Here is a 23,262-nt window from a genome sequence, read left to right as displayed (position 1 = left end):
GAAAAATGTTTGATAATATAATTTGAAATGAAGGAGATACACAAAATGAAATATTTCTTGGGCACTGAAGTGACTTATTCCCATCATGGTATTTTCATCTCCCACACAAAAATGTGATGGGTTTATTGTTTGAAACTAGTAAATTAGGATTCAAACTAGTAGAGACACCTATTTAATAAAATCACAAACTTGGTGAATCAATTGAAGATGAAGTTGTGGATAGAGAATCTTATGAAAGGGTGGTTGGGAATTTTATCTACTTGTATGGCTAGGCATCGATACTGTCGATGTTGTAGGGGTTAAATCCAGTTCATGCGTAATCCAAAGGAGACTTATCTCATAGTTGTTTATCGCATTCTCCCATACTTGAATGGAGCTCTCGAAAAAGCAATTATATTTACAAAGGCCTGTGAGATGGTCTTAGAAGCCTACACAAACGCTAACTATGTAGGTTCTATAGACAAGAAAAGATCTATCTTTACATATTGCACATGTTTTTGGAGGAAATTTAGTCACTTGGACCACCAACAAACAAAATATTGTGGCAAGATCAAGCGAAGGGTCATGATCATAGGGATTTGTGAGATACTATTGTTAAAGATAGTTTTAGAAGACCTAAAGATTGATTTGGAGAAGTCTACGAGACTCCATTGTGATAACAAGTCATTACTAAATATTGCGCATAATTTAGTGCAACTTGTTAGAACTAAGCATGTTGAAGTAGATAGAGATTTCATAAAGGAGACATTGGATATTGGGAAATGTACACCATTTGTATCCTTTGGAAATAAATTTGCAAATGTATTGACAAAAAGGTCTAAGTGGGGCCACATTTCAATCTATTGTTGGCAAGTTGGAAGTTAATGAAATCCCCTCAACAACTAAAGGGGGAGTGTTAGAATCCATTAATTTATGTTGCAGTTAATATTTTCTTGTACAATTTTCATTACATGATTAAGAGATTTAATTACTTCCATAATTAGGAGGTAGAAGGATTAATAAGCTAATAATATATTTTATATTTATTGTATCAGATCATTGATACTAAATGGTAGATCATTGATACTAAATGGTAGGGATAGGTTATGTCCATCATAAATTAGAATATTATGTTATGAAGTCTTTGTATTATATGAATAATATCAGAACCAATTTTCTTGACATAATTTCAATCTTACTCCCTTCTCTTTCCCCCTTGGTTATCTATAGGTACGAACAATATCATTATTTGGTGAAGTATGGGGCATAGGTCCATCCACAGCAATGAAATTGTATGAGAAGGGACATCGTTCATTAGATGATCTTAGGAATGATGGCTCACTTACAAATGCACAAAAGTTAGGGCTGAAATACTTTGATGATATCAGACAACGGATCCCACGCCACGAGGTTTGTAACACTATTATTAAAGTCATAACATTTCTCCTTACCCCTCCTTCCCCCACCCAAAATTTATTTTGCTAAAACCTTTATAACCTTTTTTTATTTAATAGGTTCAGGAGATGGAACACATTTTACAAAAAGCTGGGGAGGACGTTTTACCTGGGGTGAGTGAGCAGTAGACATAAATTTTGGAATGAGATTAATGAGTTTCTATCTTGTCATAAATGTTTCATTACAATCTTTCACTTGAAATTTCTCTATCATTTATGTGATATTTTCAATTCAAAATAGATGTTTTCCATGTTGGCATGTTCTTTGAAGTAAAATGGGTTGTAGATGGAACACATGAAATGATAAACATTTAAAATAAAATACTGAACACAAACCACAAAAAATACAATAATGCACTTGTTGTTGGCTGCAAATATTCTTTATGCACAATCTGCAAATAACGACATACTTGCCTCATTTCTCTAATACCAAAACTTGAAAGGTTTTAATTTGAAACAAAGAAGATTCTTATTTAATTGATTCATTTGAAATGGTACATCGTCCTCTATAGATAGGGGACTATGACCCTATAGTAATTATTGAATATAGGGAAAATAGATTTGAGATTAATCTCCCTTGGTGTAAAACTACACATAGGATAATGTATTTATAATAAAGAAGACATGGGCTAAGCCTAATATACAAGATAAAGAATAATAACAAAGATACTAAAGATAGAAGATAAAGATATCGAATATATCTAACAATATATCTAATAGTAATAATTAATACGAGATGTGTCAGGAGAAATATCAAGAGTACTAAAAGGAGAAATATCAAGAGTACCAAAAGTAGTATCAGTATGAGATGGTTGTTGTATAACCGGGACAAAAGATGACTTAAGAGATTAAAAAGACTCAACTTTGAAAGAACTCTCCTCCTAAAGTAGAGAACGCATGTAAAAAGTTTTTTAGTTTCATTTAAAGTTACATCTATGGAGGTAAAAAAACTTTTGACTCAGAGGATGATTACAATGATATCCTTTTTATTAGATGCATAGGCAATGAATTTAACAAGCAAATCCAAACACTTCCATGAAGGGTAGATAAAAAAGGAGCAAATGGAAAGAAGGCATGCATGAACTCAATTGGAGTTAGACCATATATGACTCTAAAGGGTAATTGGTTAATAAGATAGATAGCATTTGGAAAAATCCGTGTAACATGGGTACAATCATCAAGAGAAGTGACTAACTATTTATCACTAGATATAATTAGAGTTTGATGCATGCTCCCAAATGTCATAATGAACTAAATAAAAAGGATGAACTATCTTTGTACGACTAGAAGGAAATATGGCTCAATGGTGTTTTACAAATTGACATATGTCACATTTAAATGACTTAATAGAATTTTTTTGAAAAAACAACGAAGGGAACATAAACTTTAGAACAAAAAAGGATGGGTATCATCCTAGACGACTGTGGAAAAGCCAAATTTGTGTAGACTCAAAAGTAGTGCATGACTAGAGACAAGAGGTATTGATCCTATAGTTTTTAAAGCAACACAACCCTTCCATTCCTTAACAATTCCAATTGTCCTCCCTGTGGCAAGATTCTAAAAAGTGATTAGGAAAGGTTACAAAATAATTTAGGTTATGGATAAGTTTTTGAACATGAATAAGATTAGTAGAAAGTTTTGGAACATAAAGGACATTTTTGAGGCTAAGGGATGTCAAAAGAGAAACATTACAATGTCTAGTTATTGGCATACAAGTCCCATTAACAATAGTAATGTGGTTATCAGGAAAAGAAACATATGTTAAAACAAGGGGTCATATGGTCTGTTGCACCAGATTTTCAAACCCTAGAGTCCTTACATAAAGTTTTAGAAACATTAAAAGAGGAATTGAAGTTCTTACTCGTCATGTCTAGAGAGCAAGTACTAAAAGATTATGTGGAAGATTTGAGGTTCAATTTCAGCATGTAGTGCACGTATTCCTTCAATTAAAGAGGAAAGAAAAGGCTTGCCAGGATTTTCAGAATCAAAATTTGAAGCCTTGCCAGGATTAACATCCCTTACACTACTTTCCAAATATACCCTACTAGTTGTATCCTTACATCCATTCCCTTAAAAATATTCAGATGTTCAGCCTTTGCAACCTCTATCCTCGTCATAACAAATATGACCTAAAATGCAGTTTCCATGTCTACTCTCATCACTAAAATAGGTACAAATGCAATTCACCTCAAACTAGAAAATTTTACCACACATGGAGGTCATGTTTTTTGAGATATAGCCTTATTACCCCAAAGTTGGTATTCACGACGATAAGACCTATCCAATTGAAGTGGTAGAATCCCAACTTTTGGGATTTGGTCTAGCCGATCTACCTAAATGCAAAGCTAGTTGAGCTTGCATATGCAGTTGAGGAAACAAAAATAGAAAATGCAAAGTAAAGTCGACTAAGATTGCACCTACAATAGAGGAATTTGTAGTAGCAAATGCAAAGCCAGCCAAGAATGCACCAACAACAGAGGAAATTACGATAGAAATTGCACCAACGAAAGCTAGAGAAAGTACTACATTGGTAGATCAAGGTCAAGCCACACAAGGAGACAATTGGATGATGTAATTCAGAAAGACAAGGAAGGGAGTAGAGTCTAGCACAACCCTAAGGCAAAGCTGTGAATCCAACCAGGCTCCACAAAATGAGTTTTCCCTGGGTAATATTGTTTCTAATCCTAAGCTTAATGATGACATTGACACTGTTGTTGTCTAAAGAAAACGGTTGAGATCTTTCTATTGAAAAATATGTGTTGTGTGGAAAGTTGTAAGAGGGGTATAGATCTTATGTGGAAACTCTTAGCAACATATATATAAACGTGTAGGTGACTCTAGAAAGAGGGGGGATGAATAGAGTCTAAAATTTTTTGCACATATTAAACCTAGTAGATACTCAATGAGTAATAATAAAACAAAGTTTAGAGCATTTATGGGGAGAATTATTTCCTTGATATTCAAATATAGATTAGTGTACAAATTTATTCCCTTGATTTTTTTTGTATTTTTAACAAATTGAAAAATATACATCATATTTTCCCCATAAAGAAATATTTAGTTATTATATAATCAATCTATAATTATTGTGAAGCAAATGTGCAATATTTACATCCATATTTAAACGCTAACCCCTCCCATCCTTCACTACTAATTGTGTTCTAATGTCTCTAATTTCCCTTTTAAATTCCACTTTCTTAAGATGATACCAAAGCCATTTATAGTCTATAAAATCCATTTAAGTTCCCTTTTAAATTATGAGTTAATTTACTCTTTTGGTCCCTTATTTGTCATGAAATTTCATTATGGTCCTCAAGTTTTTCGTTGTCTCAATTTGGTCCTCATTTTCTTAAAAATGACTCAATTTGGTCTTCACCGTTAACTTTAACCAAACGGTGTTAAAATCAACGCCATGTGTCAATTTTTGTTTTTTTTTTTAATTTTTTAATTTTTTTAAATTTTTAAATTTTTTTTTTATTTTTGACACGTGTCACTTTTACATTTGTGCCACATGTCAAAGTGACTCAATTTGGTCCCTATATTTGTTTTTAGTTTCAATTTAGTCTTAATTTTTGTAAAAATAAAGTAATATTTTCCTTCCTTAAATTGTTACTAAATTTACTTTTTTATAAATTTTATGGTGATATTCTTACTAAAATTAATGTTTTTATTAAATATTTCTATAAATATTTTAAATTAACTTTAAATTCTACGGTTAGAATTTGATTTTGTTTTGAACTTGAAATTTAGTTCCTAAACTTATGTGTGAAAAGTTATTTGATTTTTAATTTTTACTAAGTTTGTATAATATGATACACTTGATGCCTTTATATATGATGACAAAATTGTTAATTTTTGAAATTAAGTTTGGGGTTTAACTTTGTTTAATAATAAAACTAAAAAAAAAAACTTATTTAAAAATATTTCTACAAATATTTAATAAAAACATCAATTTTATTAAAAATATCATCATAAGTTGTATACAAAGATTAAATTGAGTCTTAATCTAAGGAGGACAATATTGTTTCATTTTTATAAAAATTGGTACTAAATTGAAACTAAAAACAAGTATAGAATTGAGTCACTTTGACACGTGGCACAACTGTGAAGTGACACATGTCAAAAATAAAAAAAAATTAAAAATTTAAAAAAAAAAATTCAAAAAATTCAAAAAAAATTCAAAAAATTCAAAAAAACCACAAATTGACACGTGGCGTTGACTTTACACCGTCTGGTTAAAGTTAACGGTGATGATCAAATTGAGTCATTTTTAAGAAAATAAGGACCAAATTGAGACAACGAAAAACTTGAGGACCAAAATGAAATTTCATGACAAATAGAGGGAACAAAAGAGTAATTTAACCTAAATTATGTGTTAACTCATGTGATGTACTAGAAGTTGGAGAGACATGGGAAATAGTTACAACCTTTACATGTGTTTGAAAGTGACAAGTGAAAGAAGTTACAACACTCAGAGGGGCTTGAAGGTGTCTTGTTGAAGGAAGTTACAACATGCAAATGTTCCTCTTCATATTTTGGCTGTTCACCATTGCACTTCTAAGGGATTCTGGGACATTCTTGATCCTTCTAGAATATTTTGGAATCGACTAAATATTAGAAATTATTTTTCTTAATGTTTTCTTCAATCATTTTGATTCTTTCTTTATCACTTTTCTTACCATGTTTCTAGTTAGGACTTCTTGATCATGTTCTAAATTTTCTCCTCCTCCTTGATTTGACATTTCTTCATCCGAAATCATATCAAGAAGTGGCAAAATCCAAGGAATCAATGTGTCAAACTTGACCCCGACCAAGGAGAACCATATTCTTATCCTAGGAAATACATAATGTTAGTTGCTTAACTAAATAATCTCACTGAGTGACTCTGTTACGTCGCCTTTGCAGTGAGTAGTAAGTCAATTATTAAACTCTCCTTGTCTAGAGTGTCTGGATGCCTTGACATGGATCTTATAGTATATTAAGAAGGCTTTTGGAAAAGGCCTCAAGGCTTTTGGAAAAGGCCTCATGTTTTGAAGATATGGCAAATCTGCACAAATTGTTGGGTATTCTAATGTTGACTGGGTAGGGTCATCAAACAATAGATGCTCCACTTCAGGGTGTTGTTTTTTTTTGAAATAATTTAATATCGTGAAAAAGTAAGAAACAAAATGTTGTGACAAGATCAATTGCGGCAATGACATTAGTCACTTGTGAGCTCATATGACTAAAGCGACTCAAAAAAATCGAACTTGAAAGTTCCCAAATGTGCCTTGTAGTAGACAACCAAATATTATTATGCATTGCCTCTAAAGCTGTCTTTGATGCGAAGATCAAGCATATCGAAGTAGATTGTCATTTCATAAGAAAACAATTAGAGTTTGGAGACATGACCACTTGATTTGTAAACTCTAGTGTAGCAAGCTAGACACATCTGACTTACATTCTTCAATTTGGTTGAGTGTTATAATTATAGAACTAAGGAATTTATCGTATACATAATCAAGAATATTTAGATTATATATGCATTATTAAGAATGTTTTAATTTATTTTTGTATCATATCTTTGTTATTAAGGGATATCAAATTTCCTTTACTTATTATATTAATTTTAATTCCTTTTTCTCGATAGAAATAATACATCTGTGTTGTCTCAATAACACGGTTTCAGCTCAATGTTTTATGTTTCCAAAATCAGAGCAGAACTCTTAATTTGTTGAAAACTTGCTCATGCTTCTGTTGTTTAATTTAGATTGTTATCATCTGTGGGGGATCATATAGACGTGGGAAAGCTACCTGTGGAGATATTGATATCATTATAACACATCCCGATGGACAAAGGTATGGCTTGATTTCTTATAACCTTTATTTGTGAAGAAAAAATGCGTTTAAATATATGGAGTATTTTCTTAATCATAATAATGCTATAGCAGAGTGGAAAAGCCTTCGGCTGCAAAAATATTCAAATAATGGAGTGATTTTCATTAGCTGCAATTAGTGCTGCTATGGGCTTTTTTAACCATGATGCTCTTACCATGATATAGGTTCCAAAATCCCAGTTTTAACTACAATTTGCTAATGCATTTTTTGCCTCAGAAGCCTAATAAAATTTGAAATCCTTATTCTTTGACCATTTAAAAGTTACCACTGGTTGACCTTGTTACTGCATACATGTCACTTTGCAGTACTTTTTTCTCACTATTTGATTTCATCATTTGGATGTCTTTATGCTCCCCAATCACCATGCGCCACCTAGCATTGCTTTTTTACTCCTAATTAACCTACAAAGCAAATAAACATAGATTAGCATGTTGACTTAAGTCAAGTCAATTGTAGTCAACAAGTCAAACCTAGTCAAAGGTCAACAAGTCAACTAAAGTTGAATCAACTAAGTCAACTTTGGGAATCAAAAATAACAAACACAAATGAAAGGGATGAAGGATTAGTGAACTTCCTTTCTAAACATGCTTAGTCTTCTTAAGCATGTGCCTCCATCCTTGGTTGGGGTCAATCCTTCATCACTTCTAATACCCCCTCTTCACGTCGAGGTATATACATCTCGTGTGTGGATCTAGAAAGGGGTGGTCCGTTAGCAGTCTGATAGTGGGTGGAACAGAATGTCCAAGAAATCTTGCCAGGATAGACTTTTTAAGCAATGGTTTTGATACCATGTTAGAAGTGGATTTTAAGCCTAATTCAACTCCATAAAACCAGCTTGTAAAGTGAGGTTTGCATCCCACTTATATACTATGAAATTGTCTTATCTGTAGTCAATGTGAGACTTCCAACACATTTAAACTATATCTTACGTCGTCTTAGAGATTCTTGAACTGCAACTTCTCTTTAACAAAATGACAATCAATTTCTAATTGTTTATTTTTATCATGAAAGATCATATTTAGATTGCACAACAACAACCAAGTGGGGAATTTTAATGGCATGTGGTAAAATGATATGGTTCAACAGTGTGAGAAGTAGGGAGGAAGGAACAAAACAAGACATGGCAATAACTTTCGAATGTGTTTGCATAGGATGAGTATTATAGGAAACAACAGGAGGTGGCAAAGGTTCAGTGGAAGAAGGTAATGTGGTTGGAGTAGAAGACCGAAGAGAAGACGATGGAGAAGGAGGGATAAGAATGGGCGCTTAAGGGGAGCAGGAGATCCAAAGTATTGAGAAGGAATAGAAGGAGAAGTAGAAGGAAAAAGAGTAGGATAAGGAAAACATAGTTCATTGAAAATGACATCCTTGGAAATATAAACATGACCAAACATGGAGAAACAAAGATAACCTTTGTGGGATGTGGAGTACCGAAAAAAAACACATTCCTCCGACGAAAAGGAAGTTTGTGTGCATGATATGGTCATAGGAATGGAAAACAAGCACAACCAAAAACCATTAAAGATGTATAATCAGGGAAACAATTAAAAGGAATAGTGTAGATTACTTTGAATTGCAAAGAGGCATTAGGTAACCTATTAATTAAATGGATCGCAACATGAAAAGTAAGATCACAAATTTCAAGGGAAGAGATGCATGTTGTAATAGAGTTAGGCTCAATTCGGTAATGTGGCGATGTTGAGTGATACCATGAGTGGCAAGAAAAGATGTAAAAGAGCAAAATTCACCACCCTAGTCAATTTGAATACTTTTGATTTTAGTGTCAACTGAAGTTCAACTTTAGATTTAAAATGTTGAAAGACAGATAGAGCCTTAGATTTATGCTTAATAGGAGAGAGACATATAAAACGTGAGAAAGGATCGATAAATGAAATATAGTATAAGAAACCGACAATAGAAAGAACATGGAAGGGTCCCCCATAAATGACTAAAAATTAATTGAAGTGGTTGCTATAAACAATAGCAGATGGAGAAGGTAAACGATAAGATTTACCGACACAACATGAAGAACAAAAAGAGAGATTTTTACTATTAAAAGGAACATTACACTGTGTCATAACAAGTTTTAATACATTAACATTAGGATGGCCTAATCTAGACTGCCATAAATTGAGAGACTCGGAGGATGGTGGAGCATTGGATGATGAGACATCACAAACAAGAGAGGTAATGGACAAGACAAGATGACAATGTTGGGAAACCTGGAGTGTGGGGGAAGGAATAGAGACCATTAACACCAATAACACCTTGAAGAAGAGTTTCATGAGTGACCTGGGATTTGATAATACAAAAGTGAGGATAAAACTCAAAATAAACACCATTATCAAGAGCAAATTGACACACTAAAAAGATTTTTAGTATTAGAAGGAACAAGTAAATGACAAAAGTGAAAGATGAAGGAGGAGTTTGTGGAGGGATTAAGAGTAAGTTAAACTAGAGGCAAGAACATTCAATCCTTCACCATTGCCAACATAGATGTTGTCAAGACCATCAAATTGCTTGGATTGCTGGATGTTTTGCGAGTTATTAGTGACATGGAAAGAAGCACTAGAATTTTGGGACCCATGAGGCAATTGTCTCGGGAGTAGTTGAAGTGAGCAAGGCATTGGGCAGAACAGAAATAGGTTGTGTAGAGGCAACACTGGAACTTGAGGAAGCCATAGACAAAGGAGCAGTAAATTAGGATGGAAGATGCAATAGTTGATTGGTGGAAGGATTATAAAGAACCAAGGATTCATGTGGCCGATAGGTTGGATTAGCACGATAGTGACAAACATTGGCAGTATGACCATACTTAAGGCAAATATGACATTAGAAGTTGGCAAATCGACCACCATGGCCACGACCACGCCTTGCACCACCACGAACATTATACTTGGAAGAATTATTATGGAAAGTAGTAGGGGTAGAAAAAGAAGAATAATTTACATAAGGGGAAAAAAGACACTTTTGATGAAGTTCGAGGCACGCTTCATGATCAAGGAGGGCCTCCACTTCAGTGATGGGAGGCGTCTCAAATTTACTCTTGTTAAGAAGTGAACTTTAAGCCTAACTCAATCTCACAAAATCGGCATGTAAAATGAGGTTTGCACCTACATATATACTCTAAATAGGCCTTATCTCTAAGTAGTCGATGTGGAATTTCCAACACCTCCTTCACACTGAGGTATATATATATCTCGTGCGTAGAACTAGACATTAATGAGTGGCCCCATAGCGGCCCGGTAGCTGGTGGAACATGTCCAACAAACAACAAATCTTGTTAGGATAGGTTCTAAGAAGGACTCTGATACCATGAGATAAGACTCTAGACCCATCAACCATTGTAACCGTAGGTAAATTATCCAAGAGGATAAAGAAAACCAATATTTGTTACCAGAAATGTGATTTGTGGCACCTAAGTCAAGAATCCAAGGTCGCCAACAAAAGAAGATATAACTGGGCGTGCAATAAAAATAGTGGAACTACAGTTCAGATCATCTACATACCTTGAAAAGAGCAAATTGGCTTGCACTATCAGAAGAGGCAGCAGAAGAAGCCATGGAAAGAGAAAAACCCTAAAAAACCAAGATGGAGACGCCACAATCTAGCAGATTGACGAGTCAATGAAGATTTGCCACAAAGATCTCAATCTTTGATAAGAACCCAGTGTCCTGTGATAAAAACCAAAGAATCCTTCTTTAATGAATTCAAAATTCAAATATTGACAATCAAAAGCTTTAGGCTCTAGATACAATGTTAAGAATTTTGGACTCTAAGCTTAATTCAACCTTCACAAAACCGGTATATAAGGTGAGGTTTGCACCCATATATATACTCTAAATTGGCCTTATCTTTATGTAGTCGATGTGAGACTTCCAACAACTTTCAATTACATAAATAACTACAACATAATCAAGAGGAAGGCCCTTAATAGAAAAGCACCGCCCTGATCTTGAGTGTGGAGGTAGTGGGGAACTTGATAGCAATTGACATGAGGCCGAACAAACTTAATTAGGATAGGCTCTGAATTACTCTAATACCATATTATAAATTGAACTTTAAGCATAATTCGACCTCACAACATTGGCTTGACTTTACAAATAAAATGTAATTTGACCTTTGAGGAAAAAGAAACAAAATGTTGTAGCAAGATCTAGTGTGGATGCATAATATTGAGCTGTGACCTCAACTACTTGTAAGATTATTTAGCTTAAACAATAACTTGAAGAATTGCAATTTGAAGAGCTCACTTGAATCACACTTATATGTGACAATGAAGCTGCTTTTCATATTAGTTGAAATGCCGCCTTTCATTAAAGGACTAAATAATTGAGGTCAATTGTCATTTTATTTGAGAAATATTGTATCTGGAGATATCAAGATTGGAGATATCAAGATTGAGTTTATTAATTATAGGGATCAACTAGCATATGTGTTTACTAATTCGTTATAGGGACCTAGTATTGTTTACTAAATCATTACGGGTACATACGATTTATATATACCAGTATGGGGGAGAGTGTTACATGGGATGGGCTTAGGCCCATCTCTTTGTATTTTCCTATTATAATGCATAACTCTATGTGCTCTACACATATTATAGATTAAACCTATGTCTCTCACTGCTATCAGATTTCGGCCATGGCATTGCCATGGCGAAAACCGGTTGCAATTTCCCAACCTGTCGCCACATGGTGGAGGTGAAAGGGGTTTTTCGTGGCAGTTCTTGGTGGCCGTTGTTCGCATGGCGGTTGACGGTGGCAGAATAGTAATGGCAAAAAAAGCGAACTGAAGAAAGAGATAAGCAGTAGCAAAGCAGTAGCAAAGTGCAAGAGATATTGCAGCAACTGTGGGAAGAGATGAGCGGAGGTGAAGGGGGTTTTTCGTGGCAGTTCTTGGTGGCCGTTGTTCGCATGGCGGAGGTGAAGGGGTTTTTTGTGGAAGCGTTGTTTGCATGGCGGTTGACGGTGGCAGAATAGTAATGGCAGAAAAAGCAAACTGAAGAAAGAGATAAGCAGTAGCAAAGTGCAAGAGATATTGCAGCAACTGTGGGAAGAGATGAGCAATGTGGGAGATGAGATAGGTAGCAGCAGCACACAGAAACCTTAATTTCGTCATTTTCTATGTTTTACGAATGTTTAGTACATAAGGCGAAAATTTGGGCTAGGCCAATTGACATTATTTAACCTAAACCCTTGTACAGAGAACCCTCCTCTCTTACTCTTTTACATATTACTCGGCAACTCTTATTCTTTTACTACTTAGTAAAATATTGTTTAAAACATTTCTTCTCTTATTCTTTTCACTTTAGCCTTTGTTCTTATGGAAACTAGTTGTACTCTACCAAGTCCTTTAAGTAATTCTAGTATCTGGTCTTAAGGTGAATTATCCTTTAACTCCAAAGATCTTGTCCAAAGCAAGGGGGGTGCTTGCGAAAGACACTCTGATGCTTAAGATAATACTGGTGGTGATGTCAGAGAATTTCAGAGAATAATTATTGCGTAATGAATGCATGGAAGAACGTGCTATTTATACTATTTTATTTATGGTCCCCACCTAGATTGGGATTTCTTTGGTCCAAAATACCTTTTTACTTGTAAATCCATTGAAGTGGGTGAAATTACCCAAAAGCCCTTGTTGGTTTTCATTTCGTAGCTGTCGGCTTTCTAATGAAGGCATTGGTATGAGGGTTGACATGTTTGGGGTTGATGCCTTAACGTTCTGGTCCTGGTAGGATAGGGATGGGTACGGATAGTACGCTAGTCCCAGTTTTGGTGGGCTTTGAGTACGAGTAGTACATCTATCTATGGGTTGATACTATCCTTCTTGCCCGGGTAGGATAGGTTCGGGTATGGATAGTTCATTAGCCCCCTAATTTTTGTGGGGTTCGAGTACGTGTAGTACAACCTTAGTTACTACAACTAACAATGACAACTTCCACCACTGGTTGTCGTTGCTTGCCATTGTCAACCACCGCTGTCTGCCGCCACTGGCAACAACTGTCGCTTGCTGCCATTGTCAACTCTGTTTTTTGTCATTTTGTTTTTTTCTGGTACATAGACTATAACTATCTTTTAAAAGTTATACTTTCCACTATAACCCGTGATGGTTTTCGTTATAACTTTATAAATGATTTTTGGGTTACTGATATTTTTTGTTATCCCATATTGATAACATCGGTCTCTCTTTTTCAACAGACATTATCCCTATGTGGGATCTCTAATAAAAAAAGTATAATAATTATTGCATCAAATCCATCCATTAATATGTTGGAAGTCTCACATTGACTAGAGATAAGGCAATTTCATAGTATGTAAGTGGGTGCAAACCTCATCTTAAAGTCCACTATCTAACATGGTAATAAAGGCATAGTTAAAGCCTATCCTAGCAAGATTTGTGTTTCTTGGGCATATAGTTTCACCCGCTATCGTACGATTCACGATACGAATCGTACAATATGAAACAATTCAGGTCCCTGGCGATACGAATGATTTGTATCGTTTTTACTCCGATATCGTAATTGTATCGTAAGATACGAGTCCGAATCGTAATCATGATTCGATTCACGATACGAATTTACCCCAATTTGAAAATTTAGTTTTTCCCTCTACAGATTTACCCCCAAATTGAAACCCTAATTTTTCCCCATTATTTTTCGCACATTGAAGCTTATTAACGTTACTTATTAACGTTAGTGTGCTCGAAAACATGTTCTCCTCATTGCCTCTTGTGATCACGTCATCTCTGTTTGTTGCGGTGGTCGCACAATGGTGTAAGGTTGGTTGTGCGGTGTTGCGGTGGCGGTTGCAGGTCATCTCGTGCATATTTTTGTTCGTTTGTTCAGTGGGTTTGAGCTTCTGCGTTTGTAGTACAGTGGTCACAAGGTGGTAAATCTTAGAGAGGATGAGGATGAATTACGAATGATTAGAATAGAATTATTTTTTAGGTTGTTTAGGGTACAAGGAGCAAACACTTATTTTTTGGATGGCTATAATGCATAATTTGTTTAGTTGCATATAACTATAGTTGAAGGAATCTTATGCAGCAACCACATTGTATTTTGAAGGCCATGTTGTTGAAATTGTGAAACTCTGCGGTAGATACACATAGATACAACCATTCTATTTTATTATGAGATTGTTTTGTTATTAATTTTCTCTTTACATATTTATCTATCTTATATATATTTAAGTATAAACTGCATTCTTTTAATGTTTATAAAATGTTAATGAATTGTACGATTCACGATTCAAAATTTAAGCTCTTTGATACACGATACGATTCAAGATTCAACTACCATGGTCTAGTCCCACGTACGAGATGTATATTCCTCGGCATGAAGGGGGTGTGCTAGAAGTCCCATATCGACTAGGGATAAGGCAATTTCATAGTATATCAGTGGGTACAAATCTCACTTTACAAGCCAGTTTTGTTGGGTTGAGTTAGGCTTAAATTTCACTATCTAACAATATTTATGGGTGGTTTATGATTCATCATCATTTCTTGAAATCCAATGGATCTTCGTATAAATTCTTAATGAAATAAACTCAATCCAACCAATATTTTCACAATCAAATCTTTCTTAAATTTACCTTTTTAAAAAGTTTCAGAAATATTAAATTTGTTTTGGACAATTTATTTTAAACTTTTTTAAAATATTATTTTCATGGATGGATTCATCCATTAAAAAATTCATGGATAAATTGTGGGACTCAAGTCTCATATCTTGCAATTGAATGCTAACATCCAACAATGTTTCCCAGCACACATAGGCTGGCTGTGCTGTGAAGTAGGCAATAGAAATTTTGACTAGTTTTTTAATAGAATAGTGAATGGTAATGTATACAAATTTTCTCTTGGTAAAACAAAATTCAAAAAATGTCTTTTAGAAGCATGAGTTCACTTTGAATTCTGTTTTTACTTGGATTAACTACATAATTAGGCGTGTTCTAAATTCTTAAAGCAATTTATGTTAATCTTTGTGGATTCCTTAATTACTTCCGTGCTTACTTTCTTCTCCATTATTGGAAAAATATGTAACACTCAACAGCTAAGAAATTACACTTTACTCTTTCTGTTAAGGAGAGAATGCAATTGACCAACATTTTGCACATATTTATCGTTGTTTGCTTTGTGGAAACTTCTTTTTTCATGTTAGAGGTTAAACAAATCTGTTCATTGCTTGCAGTCACAAAGGATTTTTGCCAGAATTTGTAAAACATTTAAAGCATATGAATTTCCTAAGAGAGGATTTAATTTTCAGTATTCACAGCGAAGAGGTAATTTTAGCATTTTCTTGTGACCTATAAATTATGTGTTTATTTGGTTGATTGATTAAGCTTTCCAGGAAAGCATTGATACATTATTTTATTTGTATGTTGATATCATCAAAGATTAGTGTTTGACTGCATGCTTGCATATAAATATGCAAAGCAGTAATAGTTTGTTGAGATGTAACTATTAAATTGCACTTAAGCTTGACATCATGACATTTTGGGTTTGTTTGCAAATACATATGTGCTATATAGTTGATAATGTTGAAAGTTCCACATTGACTAGAGATAAGACAATTTCATAATATATTTAAGTGAGGTACAAACCTCACCTTACAAGCCGGTTTTGTGAGGTTTAGTTAGGTCTAAAGTTCACTTCTTAACATGGTATTAGAACCACAGTTAAAAAGCTTATGCTAACGAAATTTATGTTTTTTGCACATATTGTTCCACCCACTATCGAGTCGCTATCAAACCATCCATTTCTAGATCCATGCACGGGACGTATATATTCGGCATGAGGGGTGTGTGTTGGAAGTCCATCATCAACTAGAGATAAGTCAATTTCATAATATATAATTGGAGCACAAACTTTATTTTACAAGTCAGTTTTGTGGGGTTGAGTTAGACTTAAAGTCTACTTCTTAACATATAGATTGAAATTTTACATTTTAGTCATTTGAAGGATTGAATAAGCTACCTTGAAGTATGACACGAATTTTGAAATGACCAGCTATTAGGATAAAATGAGGAAGGTGCCATCAAGTTTTTAAATTTTATGATTTATTATTCTTTGTAACTTAGATTGATCTTTGCTATCAAATGCATATTTATTGGTTACCTATTCAAAAGGAATACACATATTACTAGGCTCCAACAAAATGATTCCTTGTGTATGGTGATGTCACCTTTGATAAAAAAACCACTATTTTCAACCTTATCTTTAGGGGAAAAACTTATGTATTGAACATGAGAACAATTCATTGTTAACAAAACTCCTTTCTTCCCAAATTAGGTCTCATTAACGCTCCACCAGTTATTCAGTCTAACACTTTACCATCTACTAAGTCTATTGCCGCTCCTATTCATTCACCTTGAGTGAACCCCAAATATAACTGGAGAACAAACTTACAATGTTAACCGTCCATTGGAAGTATACTCATGAAGAGAAGGCCTGTTAACCGTCCATTGGGGGTATTCGTTGTTAAATACAAGGCAGATGAGATATTAGAAAGGTATAAGGCAATGTTAGTAGCTAAGGATATACTCAAATATATGGGATTGACATTCTTGAAACCTTTTCGCCTATTGCAAAAATGAATATTGTTAGAATTTTATTGTCTTTAGAAGCTAACTAAGGATGGAGTTTGCAACAATTTGGTGTCATAAATTCGTTTCTGCATGGTAATTTTGGGGAAAAAATTTGCATGGAGGTCCAACATGGGTTTAAAGCCGAAGGGGAAAATGTGTGTAAACTAAGGAAGCCACTCTATGGATTGAAGTATTCTCCTCGATCATGGTTTTGCATGTGTTTATTGTAATGAAGACCATAGGCTACAAGCAAAGTTAAGGTGATCATAAACTGTTTATTAAGCATCACCTTCCAGGAAAGTTATTGCACTAATCGTCTATGTAGTTGATATAGTTGTAACAGGAAATTGTCTGGTAGGAACGAAAGCTTTAAAAAAATGTTTGATAATAGAATTTGAAATTAAGGAGTTAGGAATTTTAAAGTATTTCTTGGGCATTGAAATGGTTCATTCCCATCATGATATTTTCATCTCCCAACAAAAATATGTTAGATTTATTGGCTGAAATTTGTAAATTAGTATGCAAACGAGTAGAGAGACCTATTGAACAAAATCACAGACTTGGTGACTCTATTGAAGATGTAGTTGTGGATAGACAATCTTCCCATTGATCTACTTTTCTCACCAGGCTTGACATTGCCTTTGCTTTAGGCATTCTTAGTTAGCTCATGCCTAATCCAAAGGAGACTCATCTTAGAGCTACCTATCACATTCTACAGTACTTCAAAGGAATTCATGGAAAAGGAATACAATTTACAAAGCGGAATCGGATGATTTTAGAAGTCTACATAGACTAAGACTTGCAGGTTCTATAGACAACAAAAGATCTGCCTTTGGATATTGCACTTTTCTTGGAGGAAATTTAGTCAATTGGAAGTGTAAGAAACAAAATTGTGGCAAGGTCAAGTTCAGAGGCCAAGTTTAGAGTCATGGCCTTAGAGCTTTATGAAATATTGTCGTTAAAGATAATTTTAGAAGACCTAAAGATTCATTGGAAGAACCCTATGACACTGTAGTGTGAGGACAAGTCAACAATAAGTATTGCACATAATCTAGTGCAACATGATATAATTAAGCATGTTGAAGTAGATAGACACTCTATAAAGGAGAAATTGGATAATGGCACAATATGTACACCATTTGTATCATTTGGAAATCAACAAAAGGGCTAAGTGGTGTTGGGATTTCTTGGTTCCTTACACTTTGTGTCTCAAACTTTAATAGGAGTTCTCAACCCCTTCTCTACTTCATATATCTTTATCATTATATAATTTGAATACAATATATCTTGATATACCTTTAGATGAATCAATCTCCACTCAATATTTTGTTGCACTAATCTATCTGGTAGATGTTTTTGCAATATTTCTTAATTCATTGGTAATTTCTTTGTTAATTTTTATTTCATTACACAGGGTTCTGATTCTGGCGTGGACACTTACTTCGGTTTTTGTACCTATCCTGGGCAGGAGTTGCGTCGTCGTATTGATTTGAAGGTGACAATTGTAGCTTTAAAATATTTAGGGTTTTCCTTTTATCTTTCATTTGACATGTAGCATGGCATATTTTAGTTTTATTCCATGTTTTCTTTTCTATTTGATAGTGTTGTGACTATTAATTATTTACTTAGTATGTTAGCACATAATCAACAATAGGATATTGCAATAAAAGTTTAGAAGTAATTCTTGTCAGTTTTATGCTGTTGCATCACCTTTTAAAATGGTTGGTTTTAATGTTTTTGTAGGTGTACCCAAGAGACATATATGCATTTGGACTAATAGCTTGGACCGGAAATGATGTGCTGAATAGGAGGTACTAAACTTTCTATTTCTAGAGTGTCTTTTGGCCGTTGATGTGTAGTAGAGTAGTTCAAATAGTACCTCAGGGATTGTTCTTTTGATTTATGGGAATATCATTGTAATTTACGTTTAGGGAAAATTAATGAAAGGTTTAGAAGTGAAATGAATATTTAATTATTTTAATAATATAGAAAGAGGTTTCCTTATTTTTTTTTAATGATGTACCATTGTATCTATGAAATTGGTTTTTAGTTGTCAGCTACGTGGCATCTTAATATTTGTTTGTGTCAATACATTGTTAGAAGTATATGGGCCCCCTTGGCCTATCTTTGTAATGCAATGTAAATGATATATATCACGTTCGCTTAGTGTGCTTGAGATGCTCAAGGATTTAATCGTATGCCAATAATTTATTCTTATCCGGTATTGAGAGCCTAGTCGAAGTTACTGAAATCGCGGCTACTAGAGAAGCCACATGCACTCATGCATGTCTAGAACCAGGTGTGCTTCTTTCTTCATTCATCACTGGCGACCACGTGGGGCAATATGTCCAGCATCTACTTCAATTGTTCTCTTCGGTGTTGAACTTGCTTCAATGCTCCCTCTTCCAATCTAGTCTCAACTTAGTGATTGCGGCTCATTTTACATGTCCCCTCTTTTTTAGGGATGTTTCTCTCTCTCTCTTATCAATGTTTCTCTCTTTTTCATGTGCCCATGGCTTCTACAAGTGCTAGCTTTGAATCCTCTATCCCACTCTCCACTAACAAGTTAAATGGCTCTAATTATGACACTTATGCCTCTTATATCAAGCTTTGGCTTAAGGGATAGGATTATGTTGATTCCTTACCAGACAATGACCACAATTGATAAAAAAGGATCACCTTCATTGGTGAAAAGTTGATGCCCAAGTTTTTACTATTCTTATATAGACCATCTATCCTTTGTTCAAGTTGATTTTCCGTGCCCATGACACATGTACAAGGGTTTGGGAATGGGTATGATCGTTGTATACCAATGACACTCAACACCTTTATGGTGTTTGTCATAATTTCTTGAGTGTCATTGTGCCTAGATGCCTTGATAGTCTTGTGGCTGAGTATTGGGGTTCATGGTCTTTTAGGTTACTTCAATGAACTTTTACCTCTTCCTACCACTTCTGCCCAGGAACTAGAGCAATGTTAAACCTTTGCATTGATTACCTCTTATGGGCTTCTTGAGAGTATGTCTGTTTCTGATCAGGTTTTGTAGTCTCTAACCATGTCCAAGTTGAACTTTGATGGATCCATCCTATTACGTGAGTGATTCAAGTTATCCCCCTTACATACACTTGAACTATGTAAGGAAACAATATTTTTTTACTAGTAATAGGCACACCAATTACTAAATGTTATCAAACTTTATCATGTTCTGAGAAAGGGCTCAAAATTCAACTTCTTCATTAGAATGACACATATCATGTTTTTTTTTTGCTTTCCTAGGTTACGAAACTTTCTCCTAGGAACATATAATACACCGAGGTAGATTTTCTTTTAGTATCAAAACCTTCATAGCCTACATCAATATATACTTTTAGGGTCAATGTGTCTTCTTTCCCAAACAATAGCCCTTTTCCTGGGTTTGATTTCAAATACCGAAGAATTTTGTGTATTGCTTGCATATGTCTTTCTCTTGGCTCATGCATAAATTGGTTTACCACACTAACTTCATAAATAATGTTCGGTCTTGTGTGTGATAGATAAATAAATAAGTTTCACTACCAATTTGATATTCAATATGTTCTACCAGAGAGCCCTTTTCAATATCAATTTTACATGTAACGAAATGCTTTATGAAAGAAGTGCGATCTCTGAAGCTTTGCGTGTAATCTTAGGAGACCATTACTTTTGTTAGATGTTGTTAGTTACAATATCTTATGTTAGTTATAATATTATGTGTATTTGTCTTGGCCCATATATTCTTATATTATTTTTCATTATAAATATCTTGTGTATCTAGAGCTGGGGAATTAATCCTATACCTAGTTTTTTCATTATTTTCACATGGTATCTAGAGTTAGGGTTTTCTGCTAAACCCACGTTTTTTCTGTCATTGTTGCTAGTCGTCATCGATAGACCTAGAGCCACCATTTAGATGAGAAACACCACCAATCAAATCATTTCGGCCTAGCGACCACCACGATGTCCTGATCATCTTGATTGCAGATCTGAGGCTCTCTCTAGCGCAAGTGTGAACATTGTCACAAGCTAGGTCACAAGATTGTCGGCATTATGCTTTATATGGTCATTCTCCTTGTTTTGCTACAATGGTCCAAACTAAACTTTCCTCCATTTAATGTGGATTCTATTTCATCTAATACCACAAGATACTATGCTATTCTCAATGAATTTATCAAATGGTACGAGGGTTGTCAGAACCTTAGTTCCACTGCTTCTATCGCACACATACGTGCATCTTTTGTTGGTCTAACTCACTCTACTTCCCTTGGACCTAGGGTTCTTGACTTGGATGCCACCAACCATATTACGGATAACAAATCTTTGTTTTCTTCTCGATCTTCTATGGGTTATTTATCTTCAAATACCATGTCGGATGGATCTAAGGTCTTATCCTGGTGTTGGTACTATTAATTTTTTTCTTCTTTGTTCATTGATAATGTTCTTTATGTATATGAGTCTGCATTTGACTTATTATCCATTAATCAACTCAAGTGAAGAAGATTTTAGAAGATTTTCTGTTAATAAGAAAACATGTAGTCAGAACAAAATAGCCCTAGTGATGGACACGCATATTTGCCCCAAACAATAAGGTACAATTTCTTAAATAGAATAGGATGCTTGGGCCACATTTATATTGAGCATGGTCTTCTCAACACGGGCTGGTTGGATGGATATGGTCGTGGTGGTTGACTTGATTTATGTTTTTCAAGATATTCTGTTCTTCTAGTAAGTATTTTTTATTAGAAAAATGATTTTTTGACAATTAAATTTTGAAATTTCTCTTACAATATAGTGACATCTTTCAAGTGGCTATCTATTTTTTTGCAATTTTTCATTTCTCTATATTTCAAAACTACTTAACAGATGACACCTCAGGTTGTAAAGGAAAGTTGTCAAAATTTAATAGTCAAAATATCAGTCCTTTTTATTAAGAACAAAGCGCAAGTTTTGCTAATAAAAATATAATAAAGATTCACGTAGTTATAGCAAAATAACTCAAATCCCCCAGTAAACGTGGTCTATTATTTTATTGCTATCTCATTTTTTTAGAGTTTTCTTCTTCCAGTGATTATTGAGAAGCTTTTCCACTCTAGCTTTTTATTGTTTTCTTGCGCACGATGTTTTCATAACCTTACCTCATTGTCTATTTGATGGGCCTTGTTCGGTGTCTTGTTTATCTTGGGTTGTCATTTCTGTGTCATGCATAGCTAATAAGTCACGATGGTTTTTCTTATTCTGGGTGTTTGAGTGCAGGTTGAGGTTGATAGCAGAATCTAAAGGATTCCGGCTTGACGATACTGGGTTGTTTCCAGCCACACTTGGTTCTGGCAACAAACGGGTATGGCATAAAAGAATCCTTTATATTTGCGTCATGATTTGCTCGAATTCTCATACATACTTTTGTTCCACTTCAGGGTGCAAAAGGTAGCGCAAGTTTGAAATTTAATACTGAAAAGGAGGTATTTGATTTCCTGAACTTTCCTTGGCTTGAACCAAATGAAAGAAATCTCTAAATATACGCACGGTTTGGGAGAAATCTTCTCCTTGCTCTCTGCATTCAACTTTTAGGAATATGCTGATGTATATAGCAAATGCCTTTTTGGTTTATTCTCTGGGTGCTGCTTTGTAAATAGATACACTTGTAAGATACAATCGCATGTCTGACTTCAGAATTTTTTGTACAATGGCACCATAAGATGAGAACTGTTTTGCTGGATGGATTTATTTAAAATATATTTTAAGTTAATTGTCATTACTGTAGTTTAATCATTGATCTTACAAATTGTTCTACCGTTTAACATAATTTTAATTTAATATTTACATACAAAGTTTGTTGAACTGGTTTCTCTGTAAAGTGTTATCTCTGCAACCGTTATCTCCTTGTACATTAATAACTAAATCTTTAATGTTTAGGGTTTAGGATGTGAGCTCCACTCGGATGTTAGCTTTATCTTCTACAGCTTTGAGAGAATTCTTTTTCCACGGCAACTTTTAGCATATGGGAAATATTACCTGAATGCTAAAGTCTTGTGGGGGTGGCTTTCTTATGTATAGATCGTGACTATATACATTTTGTAAAAAAGAAAAAGAAAAAAAAGCTAAATGTTTTAAATGAAATGGGTTAACAGTATATTCCGACAAGTTTTCTTAAAGACTTATACGAAAAATTAAAACATAAATATGAATTAATTTCTATAATAATTAATTTATAAAAGCTATATTAATCTTGTAATTAGTTTCTATTTATTTCTGAATTCATGTCTTTTGTTTCCTAGAAAATTACAAAATTATTTTAGAAAAAATAAAGGGTTAAATATGTTTTTGGTCCCTCAACTTTCAGCGAAATTTGG

The 23,262-nt window shown here is 34.2% G+C and overlaps 1 protein-coding gene across 2 annotated transcripts in view; it reads left to right on the top strand.

The window, feature by feature from the left end:
• The window catches only part of POL{LAMBDA} (DNA polymerase lambda (POLL)), a 31,410-nt gene extending 8,732 nt beyond the window's left edge, over positions 1-22,678 (top strand). For both annotated transcript variants that reach the window (XM_028069414.2, XM_028069413.2), the window contains 8 exons: positions 1,210-1,389; positions 1,494-1,547; positions 7,183-7,271; positions 15,502-15,592; positions 18,312-18,392; positions 18,641-18,708; positions 22,166-22,250; positions 22,327-22,678. In XM_028069414.2, coding sequence (XP_027925215.1) covers positions 1,210-1,389; positions 1,494-1,547; positions 7,183-7,271; positions 15,502-15,592; positions 18,312-18,392; positions 18,641-18,708; positions 22,166-22,250; positions 22,327-22,425 — 747 coding nt within the window. In that variant the 3' untranslated portion in view covers positions 22,426-22,678. The remainder of the gene's footprint in view (positions 1-1,209; positions 1,390-1,493; positions 1,548-7,182; positions 7,272-15,501; positions 15,593-18,311; positions 18,393-18,640; positions 18,709-22,165; positions 22,251-22,326) is intronic.
• The last annotated feature ends 584 nt before the right edge of the window (positions 22,679-23,262 follow it).

The sequence above is a fragment of the Vigna unguiculata genome, chromosome 4, assembly GCF_037176805.1.
Source record: "Vigna unguiculata cultivar grain cowpea cultivar isolate G323 ecotype 2 chromosome 4, ASM3717680v1, whole genome shotgun sequence".
NCBI lineage: Eukaryota > Viridiplantae > Streptophyta > Magnoliopsida > Fabales > Fabaceae > Vigna > Vigna unguiculata.
This window is presented reverse-complemented; position numbering and strand designations above follow the sequence as displayed.